Source organism: Bubalus kerabau, chromosome 1 (genome assembly GCF_029407905.1).
Source record: "Bubalus kerabau isolate K-KA32 ecotype Philippines breed swamp buffalo chromosome 1, PCC_UOA_SB_1v2, whole genome shotgun sequence".
In the NCBI taxonomy this organism is placed as follows: domain Eukaryota; kingdom Metazoa; phylum Chordata; class Mammalia; order Artiodactyla; family Bovidae; genus Bubalus; species Bubalus kerabau.
The window spans coordinates 150,489,014-150,502,183 of record NC_073624.1 but is presented as its reverse complement, the minus strand read 5'-3'; the positions used below and the strand labels follow the sequence as shown (position 1 = coordinate 150,502,183).

General features: G+C 53.6%; 1 protein-coding gene and 1 long non-coding RNA gene across 7 annotated transcripts in view; one reads left to right on the top strand and one right to left on the bottom strand.

Annotated features, from left to right (window-relative positions):
• UNC5B (unc-5 netrin receptor B) overlaps positions 1-10,657 on the bottom strand; it is a 91,525-nt gene extending 80,868 nt beyond the window's left edge. For both annotated transcript variants that reach the window (XM_055535129.1, XM_055535130.1), the window contains exon 1: positions 8,932-10,657. In XM_055535129.1, coding sequence (XP_055391104.1) covers positions 8,932-9,010 — 79 coding nt within the window. In that variant the 5' untranslated portion in view covers positions 9,011-10,657. The remainder of the gene's footprint in view (positions 1-8,931) is intronic.
• Positions 3,622-8,087, top strand: LOC129619779 (uncharacterized). 5 transcript variants are annotated; one of them, XR_008698098.1, is made up of 6 exons: positions 3,622-4,042; positions 4,222-4,352; positions 5,153-5,275; positions 5,430-5,522; positions 6,647-6,826; positions 7,918-8,087. It is a non-coding gene; the product is annotated as an uncharacterized LOC129619779 (long non-coding RNA). The 5 variants fall into 5 exon arrangements; XR_008698108.1 differs by having other exon boundaries at positions 3,623-4,042; positions 6,700-6,826; XR_008698099.1 differs by lacking the exon at positions 5,430-5,522 and having other exon boundaries at positions 3,624-4,042; positions 5,150-5,275.
• Positions 10,658-13,170: the final 2,513 nt, after the last annotated feature.

Below are 13,170 nucleotides of genomic sequence, written 5' to 3'. Positions count from 1 at the left end.
GGGAAATCAATGGAACCTGCTGTGTGCCAGGGCCACATGTCTATCTCACGTCACATCACCATCCCGGGAAGGCAGGGGGGTCATCCCCACCCCACAGATGGGGATACTAGGGTACACGGAGATTCAGCCACACAGCCCTGCCACTCAGTAAGAGTCAAATCCTTCTAATTCCAAAGCCTTGGCTCTTTCCACCAGGAAGGGACCCCTGGCTCCCGAAGTCTTGTTTTATCAGATGATCAGATGGCTGAATTCAAAATCCATTTCATGGGTGGATATGTCAGACGTTCCCACCCCACGCTTCAATATACACACCCTGTACCAAGAATGCCCTTTTTGTTCACCTGAGCTCTGCTTATCCTTCAAGGCCAGTTAAGTACCACCCTTCCCTCCTCCAGGAAGCCTTCCTTAACCAACCACCTAGCTCCACAAGAGCCTTCTCTCAACACCTGAAGGACTTCCTGTTGTATCACTCGATACTTGGCACCAACAGCAATGAGGAGAAGGAGGACAGTGAGTGCTATTGAGTGCTTTAGAATGTGCAGAGCACTTGCATACATCATTTCATTCATCCCCACAAGGATCTGATGAGATTGGCACTGTTACCACTCCTCCTTTACAAATGAAGAAACTAAAGCTCAGAGAGGGTAGGTAACTTGCTCCAGGATACACAGCCAAATGCCAGAATAGCCAGGATGTGAACCCAAGTAGTCTGACTGCACAGCCCACCCTCTAAACATCATGCCAGACCCCACTCCAGCACCACAAGCCTGGCACATGACTCACGATTCAGGAAGCAACACAAATCAATCCAAGGGTCAGGCCAGTGCTTTGCCCACCTCTGACCCAGTACCTCCTCATATCAAATGAACATCCATGTGTACCAAGTTTTAGGGATGAGTGCATTTGTGTTCCAATGCCTGGTGTGGGGACAGGATTCTTAATCCCCCAATCCTGAGTTCAACGACACTCCACCCCTGGAAATGAAACAGTGAGTTGGATGGCCAGGTCTGGACAGTGTCTGCCTACCACACCCCACACAGGGCCTCCCTGACCCTTGGTGGGGATATCAGGGTGGGGGGAGCAAGTACCTCTTTGTTCATATGCTCAGGGTGCCTTTGCCAGTGGAGGCCTTCTCTGCCTCCCAAGCCCTGCTTAGCATCTGGGGTTCTCTATCTATGAGGCAGGAGATGCTTATGAAACAGGAAAAAGGGACTGAGGTCCCAGAGGGTGATTTATAGCTTTAGAGAGAGAGAGACCCAGGGCTGCATAATGCTCACAAGGGCATTCTAGTCAATATATTGACTTTCGAGAGGGGCCTCTGTAAACACAGTGGTTCTGGGCCTTGGTTACCTCTGTCTCTTGCTGGGGCCTCTTCAGATGGAACCAGACCAAAAATCCTAGAGCCCTTAAGGATGGCTCATCCTTCCACCTTTCCCGCATCCTGAATTTACAGAGGGGACCCAGAGAAGGAAATCACTTGCCTAAGGTCACACAGCAGAGAAAGAGCAAAAGCCAGAACCTCCCAACTCCCAGGGCAGGAGTTGCCCAGGTTCAGGCCCTGAACCTCCTGGCCTTCTGGAGGGGGTCGTCTCTGGCATCGCAGGGCTGTGCCTGAGTGCTCCCTGAGCTCATTGTGTGCCAGGCCCTGGGCTAAGTGGTTTATCATATATGAGGTCATGTGAGCCCCAAAACAACCCGGTGAGGACAAAACTATCATTACCCCCATTTTATAGGTGAGGAAACTGAGGCAAAGAAGAGTTCGGTGAGCTGCCCAAGGCCATAGGGTTAGTAAGTGGCAATGCTGGCAATATTAATCTACTCAGAAGCTCAGTTGGCCACACCACGCACCTGCAGCTGAGGTCCTGAGGGTCCTCTGTGAGGAGAGGGGTTGGAGGGGCTGGGGGTTCCTAGAGGTGTTGACAGCTGAGCTTGTCCTCTCCAGCTAGCTCATGGCAGTAGCTGGGCTGAGGATTCTGTCCTTCACTTGTACTCCACTCTGTGTTCTCTGGTGGGGGCCTGGCAGAAGGCAACACAGTATACCTTCCCACACCTCCGTCCCCAGCGGAATCCCTATCATTGCTTAAAAAGTGTTTTCTGGGCTCACTCCATCTTCAAGAACCACAGAGAGCAAATCAAAGAATAAGAAATATTTTCCTCTCAAGTGCCAGCCCCAAGCTGCAACTACTCAGAGGTAGTTGAGAGAGGCACCACCCCTTCAGCTGAACCTGGGAGGGCCAGGATGGAAATACGGCAGAAAGCTGGCCCACCAAGGACTGGTGTCCACACAGGGTGGAGCCCTTGCAGATGCTGGCAGGGCCAACTTCTTAAGATTTGGAGAAGTCTCAGGTGGGCACCCCTGTCCCCATCTTGTCTCCTCTTCAGCAATGCTCTTAGAAAGACCCGAAAAAGAGCGTCAAGGGTCTCTCTTTTGAGACCTTGACTCTCAAAAGAGAGTCAAGGGTCTCTCGCATCACCCTCTCCAGGAAGCCCCAAGGCTCTCTTCCCCGAAGAGACAGTTGACCCTGGGACAACACGGCCTTGAACTGTGTGGGTCCACGTAAAAGTAGGTATTTTTTCAATGACCGTGGTACCCATCTTTTCATTTTATAGATGTTTAAGCTTGGGGATGAGTTTATGTTTGATTAGAGAGTACAATATGTGAAATCAAAAGAACTGTTTTGAGTCCTGATTCTATCCAAACCATTTCAGCTTCCTGCTCTTGGGTGAGTCATTTGTCAATTTCTTTATTTTTGAGGCTGATGTAGCAAAGACATTTTCAACTGCTGGGGAGTCAGCGCCCCTGACCCCAACATTATTCAAAGGTCAGCTGCAGTGTCATTGGCCTCATTTGCCACAGAGGCTGTTGGAATGTCACTTACCAATCTTGGAGTGGACATCAGCATCCCTCACACATGGTAACCACCTTGAGGGCTGGGGCCAGGGCTGCTCTGGTTCTGAGCCAGGTCTGAAGTGCACATCCTAAGTGGCACCCGCCTCCCAGTGGGGTTCTTACAAGGACAAACTGAGGTCTTACATATGAGAGGGTTTTATAATCTGTTAAACAATAAGTTCATCGGTGGGACTATGATTTTCCTAAAGGTCTCTCTAGTCTACTACAGCACACCTTACCCTAGAGTTAAGGATGGCAGGGGAGCCCTGTGTGACCAAGGAAATGAGGAACAGTGGAGTCCAGGGCTCATGTATGTGTCTCTATGTGTCTGCATACTCTTTTACATCCACGGAGAGTCCCAGGCCCAGCCATGCCTGCTCATGTTGCTCTCCATGGGCGATGCCACTCATCCGAGCTCAGCTTGCTTCTTCCCTGGCAAATTCCCGAGGACCCCACTCCTCCTGGAGGGCTAAAGCAGGAACCTGACCCAGAGCAGAGAGCAGACCTTCAAACCACAGGACCTGCCACTGTTTTAGGAAAGCAGACTGCAGGGGACCCCAGGACTCGGACTCCTGTCCTCCTGGGGGGAGTCACCCAAGCTCCTGGTCTAGCTAGCTATAGGGCCTGTCTGTGGCCAATCCATTCCACCTGCCCTCAAGTGAGGGAGCTTCTTGCCCTTCCAACTCCACAACCTGGCATGCAGACCAAATGGATCAAATCTCACTCACCTGGGTTCCCACCTCCTAAGAACACTGGAGCTTCCCTAGTAAGGTGGTGACTCAGTGTCCCCATGCTACACACACCTGTTTACACACAAACACACCACAGCTGCACCCACTTGCATTACCCACCCCAACCCAAACACATGCACCGCCATCCCGTATGCAAAAGGCACAACTCAAGACATGCCCCCTATCCCTCCTGCACACTTCGCCCCCCCACCCACACCCAGCACCCAACGCAGCACCACACCCACCCTCACCTCCCCCTGCACACTCCCACCTCCGCCCACCTCCTTCATACACATTCTCACCCCCACCCCGACCCGCTCTTCCACGCACACTTTCACACCACAGCATGCCGTTCTCGAAAAGAGCCGCGCAGCAGCAGGCGGGGAAGCTGCGAGGCGCTGGGGTCAGCCTGTTCTCGGAGGTGAGAAGGAAGCTCCGCGAACTCACTCCTTAACCGTGGCCCGAGAGCTGCCCCGGCTCCTCGGCAGGGGACGGGGTAGAGGGGGCTGGTGAGGGGGCCGAGGAGGACCAGAGGGTACGCAGGACAGGAAGCGAAGGGGGAGCGGTTGGTGTCGGTGCCGAGATACGTGCGTCCCCCAGGTACCCGCGAGCTGAATCAGCCCCGCCAGCGCCAGCCTCGGAGATGCTAACCGGGTCGCTTTGTCCGCAAGGGTAAATTCGGGAGCGTCCAGCAACCCAGGACTTCTGAAGATAAAGAAGGAACAAAGCAGGTAGGGTCCGGGGAGCGGGGAGGTGGCTGATTTATGCCTTCACTTCAGCAAATGTTTTCGCTGCCATTAGCCTCGCCGAAGTGGAGGGTCGGAGAGACAGGGGCGCGGTGAGGACTCGCCTGCCCTGAGGGGGCGCAGTGACTGGAGCGGTTGGTGCTGGCCGCCGGAGTTCGAATCCTGCGCAATCCAGCCGCCCGCCCAACTCCCAGCGGGAAGCCAGGCTTCTCTCAAAAAACACAGAGGAGGGGCTCACCTGGCCCTCGGTCACCCGGTCAGACTGGGGATAAACTCCCCAAGCTCCAGCGGTACCCGGCTGAGCGCAGGCCCATGGTGGGGCAGGAGGTGGCGCCCCATCCCCAACTTCAGGAGCAAATCAAAAGGAGGACACACGTTCCCTCCACCCACCTGAAACTGCCCTTCCTCATATTATTCTAATTACGATATTTTAAGTTTTCCTTTAAAAAAAAGCAAAGTAACAGAAAAGCACAGAACACACTTGTTTGGTTTCATTTTGCCTTCACAGCTTTAAACAGATTCCATTTGTGGAAGCTGTTTAGGAAACTGGGGAGGAGGAGGAAGTAGAGGCCAAAAGCGCCAGCCCTGGTCTTAGTGTCTGAATCCTTCTCTCCCTGCCTTGAGAGTAGTTTCTCCCTACAACCAACCCCACAGGCAACCCCTAAATCCCAGCCTATGACCCCTGCTCCTTAACCCTTTCCTCCAGGCCTCAGGGGTTCCAAGATAGTTCCTTGCTACCCTAATCCCAGCCATAAGGTTCAAATGACCATATGTTTGGCCAGCAGGCCCGGGAGGAGGCTCTAGGATGGGCCATTCAGAAATACCAACCAAGCACTTGGAATGTAAGAGATCCACCTCCCCTTCAGCCTCATCGCCAAAGTCCAAACCCTCCTTAGAAGATATTACAGGTAAGAAAGTGGTAGGCAGACCTGACAGCCTGCTCTGACAGCCAGGAACAGGTCACAGGACCTCAGTCCAGGGAAAATTCAACAACAAAATGGGTGCAGGAGATGAGCCCCTAAAGCTTCAAAATAAAAATGTAAACACCTATTTCACTTCCAGCTATACAAATGAGTGTCCAACGCCTTGTGACCCCATGGACTGTAGCCTGCCAGGCTCCTCTGTCCATGGGATTTTCCAGGCAAGAATACCGGAGTGAGTTGCCATTTCCTTCTCCAGGGGATCTTTCCCACCCAGGGATCGAACCCTCTGCTCCTGAATTGCAGACAGATTCTTTACCATTGAGCCATCAGGGAAGCCTCCATACAAATCAGGACAGAGCTTTAAAATGCTAACATGTAGTCCTGCAGACCAAGGGAGCCTGGATTGTGATTTATCTCACTGGGGTTCTTACTGAGGGGATCAGTGTTGGAAGACCAGGGATGAAGCTACTTTTGGGCACTTGCCTGGTCTCAGGGTCTCACCTTAACCTTTGGCCCAGCCCTGTTCCACCTCTCCCACCCAGGTCCATGCTCCCTGCAAGTTTTGCCCCTGCAAGTCCCAGTCCAACTCAGTTACCAAACCGACTCCATCTTTAGCTGCCTGCCTTAGCCAGGCCTTGATTTCAAAATCTCAATCCCAGACCCACGTGGACAGTCTGCAGCCCAAGTGGAATAAAGGAGCCCTGACAAGAATGAGGTTTATGAGGCCTGAGTGCAAATCTCAGATCTCTCCCTGAGTCCAAGTGTAGTCCTGGGCAGGTCAGGGCCTGTCCCAAAGCTTCAGCAGTTAAATAAGTGGATTTGAAGGGAGGGGAATTAATTTGTCCTATGGAATTCCCAGTTTGTGGGGTGGGGAGAGAAATTACATACAGAATTCCTCCCCTGCAGTGGTACTCTCACTTTAATGAGAAAAAGAATTAAGACACTCTTGATTTTCCATTTGTTTAAGTGAACTTGGCATTTAGTATAGTGTACAGGAAGACAAGGACAGGCCACCACCAACATACACACACACACACACAGAGCAAAAACACTAGGAAAACTCCAGTTTTAACCGCACCTTAAAAAGAAGCGTTATCATGACACCTTGGTTCCTTCTCAGCCATCCCAGCCACAGGCCAAGGAAAGGCTCATTAATAGCTCTAGGAAAGGCTGAGGGATAGGTAGGAGGAGATTCCCAGGGCTAACCTCAGCTTTTAAAGTGTCCTCTCTGGCCAGTCACTTGCTGACATCTCCTTCTAAGAGTCTGGGGCTTATGGTTCTGGGTTTGATTTCTCCACCATCAAATTTTATGGCTTATAAAAAATTCTCAGTGCTGTAAAGGGAACTCATTTCCAGATCCACTGAGAATAGGAGTAGGGGAAAGGACAGAGAGGTGCTTGCCTATTCAGGAGAGCTTGGAGACTCCCAAGAAAGACCGTGGATGGGACCATAAGCAGAAATTCAAAGTGGACTGAATCAGCCTGGCCATTGAACAGGAGCCTTGGATACAAATCTGCAATCTGCGGTCAAGAGAAGGTAAGATTCGAGGAGAGGCAACATCTTGGCCTTTTTTCCCCCATCTGTGCAGTGGAGCTCATGGGGGATCGCTGGGAAGACCTAATGAATATTCTGAAAGTTGCTCTGTACATTAGAGTACAAGGGCTGTGTAGGAGGAAGGGGCATGTTCTCTGTCTTAAAGGCAGGCTTCTAAGGGCAAAGGGAAGGCAGCAGGCTGATCCCACCGGCTGGCCCCTCTCCAGGCTGGTGGGCAGGCAACCCCTGCTGCGCTAAGTAATGAGCACAGTTCCAACGCCAGTTCTACTCTGCTAGTGAGAAATCAAAGCCCAGTATTAGAGGCCATTTCTGGCTGGGCACCGATCGTGCCCAAATCCATCAAAGCCCTGGGCCTGGGGTTTCTTTTGGGGAAGGTGGAGGCCGGATGCTTTGTTAAGCAGGCAAGGCGGACCACCCCCAGCCTCCCAAGGGAGCCTACTCTGCAGCTCTGGAGAACTCCAGGCCAATCAGTCTTGTCTTTCTCCTGCCTACCCAGCCCCCCACCCTCAGTAATCTCAGTATTTATTCCTTATATCCTTGCCCTGCTGGTCAAAGACAGCTTCCCAAGACCCAGTCTTGCCCGTGTGCCATTTACAGAGACTTCACCCAACCCTTCAATCACGTCCCCTCAGACACCCCAAAACCAGAAACCAACACCCCAGCCCAGCACCTCCCACATCCAACTGCCACTCTTTAAAACAAAGTTGGTCATTCAGCAGCCTGCCCCCTCCCCCATCATTACCTTCCAACTTCAAAACACTGCTTTAAATACCAGAGTCTGCCCAAATCATAATTAACGTGGATCAAATGATTGTGTCGTAACTTTACAACATAGGGCTAGGGGAAAAAAGGAGGGGGGGCGGGGATGTGCTAAAACCAAGTCCTCACTTGGGCCTGGGCCGTGGGAATCATTAATTCCAGAGTGAAGAATCTTTGACTGCAAGTTGGGGGAGGGGGCGGGGGTGGGCGGCAGGAGGACGGCGGACGTCAACACCTCAGCGGAAGGTGGGGGGGGGGGGGACGGCTGCGTCATCTGTCCACTTTCTGCACCAATTTTCCTGCCCCATTCTCAGCCTCAACTCAGAGGACTCTGCAGGATGCTGCCCTTCCCCACCCTACCTCGAAAGCCCGGTGCTTCGGTTCCGGAGAGAGAGCGAGAGAGGTGGATGGCTCCCGTGCGTCCACCCCGCTCCCCAGGAAGACTCAGCCCAGTCAGCCGCGCCGGACCCACCTACAGACCAGCGAGACGTGTACACATCCACGGCGGAAGAGGCGGAATAGGGGCTTTAATTTTTAGTAGCCCACCGACTCCCTTAAGGCACCTTGGTGGGTCCAGAGTAGGAGCCTGGCGAGCGCACCCAGCCGACTCCCCAGACGGGGAGAATGCCAGTGATTGATTTAAAAAGAAACTAGGCAGATCGCTACGTACTCCTCTCCTCAACCACCAACACACAGAAAAAAAAATTCTTCTAGACCCGCGAATCCCAAGATCTCGGGGAAAACTGTACGTGCAAGACTCAGCCCTATTCTCCTCGGTAACCAAACCCCTGCAAGCTGGCCTCATCCAGCTCGTGCAGCGGACCAGTGCTTCCCGTGCTCCCCAGGTTTCTCGCTCCCTCCTCCTAGTCTGCGGATTCCCGTCGGTGCCGCACTAGGAGCTTGGGCGAGCCGGGACCTGGACTAGGAAGTTGCCAGCGAACCGGGAGCGAGCGCACACCTGGCCTGTGCAGCGACTGGGGGATTTTTTTTTTTTTTTTTTACCAGCCACTGCCAAGCACGCGCGGAACCAGGGGTCCCGTGGAGGCCGGTCCTCCAGGAGGCGCACACCCCGACTCGGATACTATTCCAGGGAAAAGAAGCGACCGACCCTTCCTTTCCAAGTAGGAGCTAGAGGGCCTGCGCACCCCGCGCGAGATGGCTGCGCCAATCGCCCACTTTGGTGGGGCAGAGAAATCTACCTTCGAACTTGGGCGCCCTTGCCTCTTTCCCTGCGCGCACTAACAGAGCGATGGACCACCTCAACTTCGGGGCAGAGTGAGGCGCCAGGGTTCCCTTGCCCCATTCCCCCATGCCCGATAGCTCCCTACCTGCTTGGCTCAGCCTCAGATCCCAGCAGAGCAGCAGCGCCAGCAGCAGCGCGCCCCGCGCTCCGCTCCGGGCCCACATGCTCCCTCGGCCCGGCTCGGGCGCCTCTCCCCCGGGGCTCTCTCCCTGGCCCCAGCCTCGCCGCCGCCGTCTCCGCCGCCGCCGCCTCCTCCTCGCCGTCCTCCCCGGCGCCCGGTCGCGCCAGCTCGTGCCCTCCGTTGGGGCAGAGGCAGCCACCCTTCGCAGAGGGCTGCCGGGCGCTCGGAGCGCGACGGGTGCCTGGCGTCCGCTCTCCGGTCAGGCTCCGGCGCGCCCCTCTCTGCACTCCTCCGGCTCCGAGACTCGAGCGCTCTCCGGGTTCTCACGTCCTGGCTACGAAGTTGCACGACTGAAGGTTAGAGCGCTCAGCGGCGCTCGCAGCGGCTGACGCCGCGCGGTCCGAACCCCAGTAAGCGCCTTCCTGCGCCCAGTTGCTACCCGCGGCTCCGGCGTCTTCGCCGGCCCCAGCCTCCAGCCACAACGCCGAGCGCTGCCGCTCGCTCACCCTTAGAGAGTCTTTGAGCTGAGGAGGACCAAGCACAGCCGGGGCGGGGCGGGGCGGGCGGGGCCTTGGGTGGGCAGGGGCGGAGCCGGCGGGGGCCTTTCGAGGGGGTGACCGACGGCTCCTTGGGCGCGGCCTCAGCGAAGCTGGGGGCCCTTCAGGGAGGTCCTCGAGAGACGCTGGACCCGGAGCATTGGAAAACTCGGCCTCTGGATCGAAACTGGAAGCGGAGTCTGCCCAGTTTTCCTTTCCAGAAACTAAGGAAATGTATTTTTGCGCTTCCATTTGGCTTGGCTGTGTTAGCTTTCTCCTCTGATTAAACTCAGGACTCTGTCGTTTTTGGTTCCCTGGTCTGTACTACTTAAAATCTATGTTCTCTACATGGGAAGGGGGTGGGGGTGGGAGTTCTTTCCCAGAAAACGCTCCTTAAATGAGAAAAATCTCAAACACTCAAGTCCCGGGTTAAGTTGGAACTTACAGCTCTGTGAACTTGACTGTGGATCTGGATCATCCTGGTTAGCCCTACTTGTTGGCATGGCCCTGGGCAGAACTGTTTGACCAGACCCTGCTGACCCTCCTGTAGCACCCAGCGCCTAGGATGTTACCCCCATCCCAACTGACAATGGGGCACGGGAGAGCCATTTTTGGCTTGGTGTAAATTTGGGCTCTGCCCCTTGCCTGCTGTGTGACCTTGAACAAGTTACTTAACCATTCTGATACTTCATCATCTCCAAAATGGAGGAAAATGATAATACCAATTTTATAAGAGGGTGTAGAACTGTAGGGCTTCCCGGGTAGCGCTAGTGGTAAAGCACCCGCTTGCCAATGCAGGAGACAAAAGAGACACGGGTTTGATCCCTGGGTCAGGAAGATCCCCTGGAGGAGGGCATGACAACCCAGTCCAGTCTTCTTGCCTGGAGAATCCCATGGACAGAGGAGCCTGGTGGGCTACAGTACAGGGGGTCGCAGGGAGTCGGACACACTGAAACGACATGGCACGGCACGGCAGAATTTAATTTTTAAAATATGTATGGAGGGAATTTCCTGGTAGTTCAGTGGTTAGGATTCTGTGCTTCCACTGCAGGCACATGGGTTCAATCCCTGGTCTGGGGAACTAAGACCCTACATGCAGTGCAGCGTGCCTCCCAGGCCAAAGTACAGAAACTGCAGTACAAATGTCAATAATCCCTCCATCTTTCTTTCCAAGATCTCGCCTCTCAGCCAATCTGATTCCTGGTGGAAAATCCTGACCACCCAAGAGTGAGCCAAAAGTCATGAAGAGCCAGGTGGAGTTTGGGGGTTAGGCAGTATCTTGAGATTGAAACCCAGTGACATTAGAAGGGGTGGATCAGCTAATGCCCAAAAGGTCCTTCTATGTGCCAGGCACCAGGTTAAGCTCTTTATATGCATCACTTCAGTTAATGCTCACAAGTCTGGGAGGTAAGTACCATTTGTAATCTCATTTTACCTATGAAGAAATGCAGGCACAGAGACATGAAGGCATTTGCCCAAAATCACACAGCTTTGAGTGAATGAGTGGATGAGTCAAAGGGCAAGAGAGATAGGACTGGAAAGAAATGCTGAGCTGGGGATCCTCCACCCTCCTACCTCTTCTGGGGCTGGTGGGTGAGAAAGGACTGGCAGCCAGCAGGAATGCCCCTTCCTCTGGTCCTGGTCTGTTCACTACTTGGGGTTTTTCCAGAGCTGGGATCTGGAATCACTCCTCCAATACAGAGGCAGTGGCTGCTTCAGGAAGGGGTAAAGGAAGGCAGAGGGAGGTCCAGCCAGGCCAGTAGGGGGTAGGCTGGAATATGGTCAGTGCTCCCAGGATCGATTCCTAGATTGGCAGCGAAAGAACTTGGAGGCCAGAACTACAGGTTGGAAAGGGATTTTTTTGGGTGGGGGCAGGTAGAGAAGAAACAAGGGCCTGCCTCAGCTGTTTCCCCAGAGAACAGAGAAGGGCAGGACTGCCCAGGACTCCCGTCCATACAGACTGCCTCCACAGCTTGGGTCTGGAACATGTAGGGAAGGAGGTCGGTGGATCAGTTCACCTCCCCAGCCCTTCCTGGCCAGGCCCCCAGGATCAGGAGGGTGGATATGGGGAAGTAGGACTCCCTGGGAAGAACTTAGGCCAACTAAGAAAGGCCCCCATGTGCAAAGACAGGTTGGTTATTTTTAGCTTGGCCCAGGCAAGGGCAGTAGGTGAGGGAGTCAATAGCTCCTCACACCCAACCAGCCCCACCTAACCACAGAAGTACAAGCACACATATACACACACACCCCTAGACAGTTACAGGCACACCTACAAAGATACACACACAAGCAAATATACAATGAAAATAATCAAGTGCAAAATGACCCAGAAACATCACAAAGGCACCCACCTGCAGAGAGGCCCACATACTTAAAACATAGGATTTTTAAAAGTACACACATTCACCTTGTCACAGACACACACACAGGCGTGCAAATCCAAAAGTACAAATACATTCTTAGGCAGATGACACTAAAGACAAATAGACAGTTAGATACTTAACTTCCACCAGGCAACACATATAGGTACATGTACTGAGGCTCGGCATCTGACTGTCAACCCCTGGCACAGGCACAAGGTCAAGTGCATTTTGCTAGATAACTCAGCGGGGACCTCAGTAGAGCCTTGGCAGGCAGGGACCACAGGACAGGCATGCTCTCTCTCTTAACCAGAAGACCAATATGATATTGGACATTTTTCAAAAAAGTTCCAGTGCACAGGATTCTGCTGTTTAGATAGTAATTGCACCAGGCAGGCCCTTCTAGTCCTGGTGTCAGATTTCATGACTTTAATTCCTAACTGGAGAGAAGGGGTCTCGGGGTCGGGGGTTGGGCAAGCAAAAGGAGAACAGTCCATTCTTCTTATTCTGCTGATCCTCATCCCATTTCCCCTGATCCTAGAAATATGCCCATTGTAGGTCCTGGACCCTTCTTTGCCTCCAGGACTCCTGCCTGGGGGCAGGAGACTTACCACATTGGGATTCCTCCATAACTCTTCTGCACCCGCTCCCCTGCCATTCCAGTGTCTGGGAGAATGTCCCTTCCCCAGACACCTGCAGTTAAATAACCACTGGGGGTGTGGCTTCCCCCCTGCCTGGGCATCTTCAAGTGCCAGCCCTCAACTGGGGGGCAGCAAAAAGACTTCAGAGGGAGTCACACTACCCTGAGCTCACACCTTTCCCCAGAATGCGTGAAGACTGGGCAAGGTCCTGGCCCTGGGATGACACATTGGAATATCTGGATTAACACCAGGGTGTTCCCAAACCCAGTGCCGTCAGACTCAGAGTGAAGAGGTCTTGCTGTGAGTTAAGAAAGAGGGTGAGGGACTTCCCTGGTGGTCCAGTGGTTAAGACTCTATGCTTTCAATGCATGGGGCCTGGGTTGGACCCCTGGTTGGGGAAATAAAATCCCACATGGCATGGCCAATAAATAAGTAAATAAATAAAAGAGGCTTGGAGGCCAGAGCCCCCTTTTCTTGCTCACCATGATATATCCAGCACCTCAGACTGTCCTGCACGTATATAAACATGCATAAATATTGGTTGAGTGGATGCATCAGTGAGGCTGGGGAAGGGTTACTGGTTAAAGGGCCCACAGCTTTGCCAGATGAGCCCTGGAAGGAGCCTCCCACCTCCCCTCCATTTCCTAGGGGGTTCTACAGGGCCTG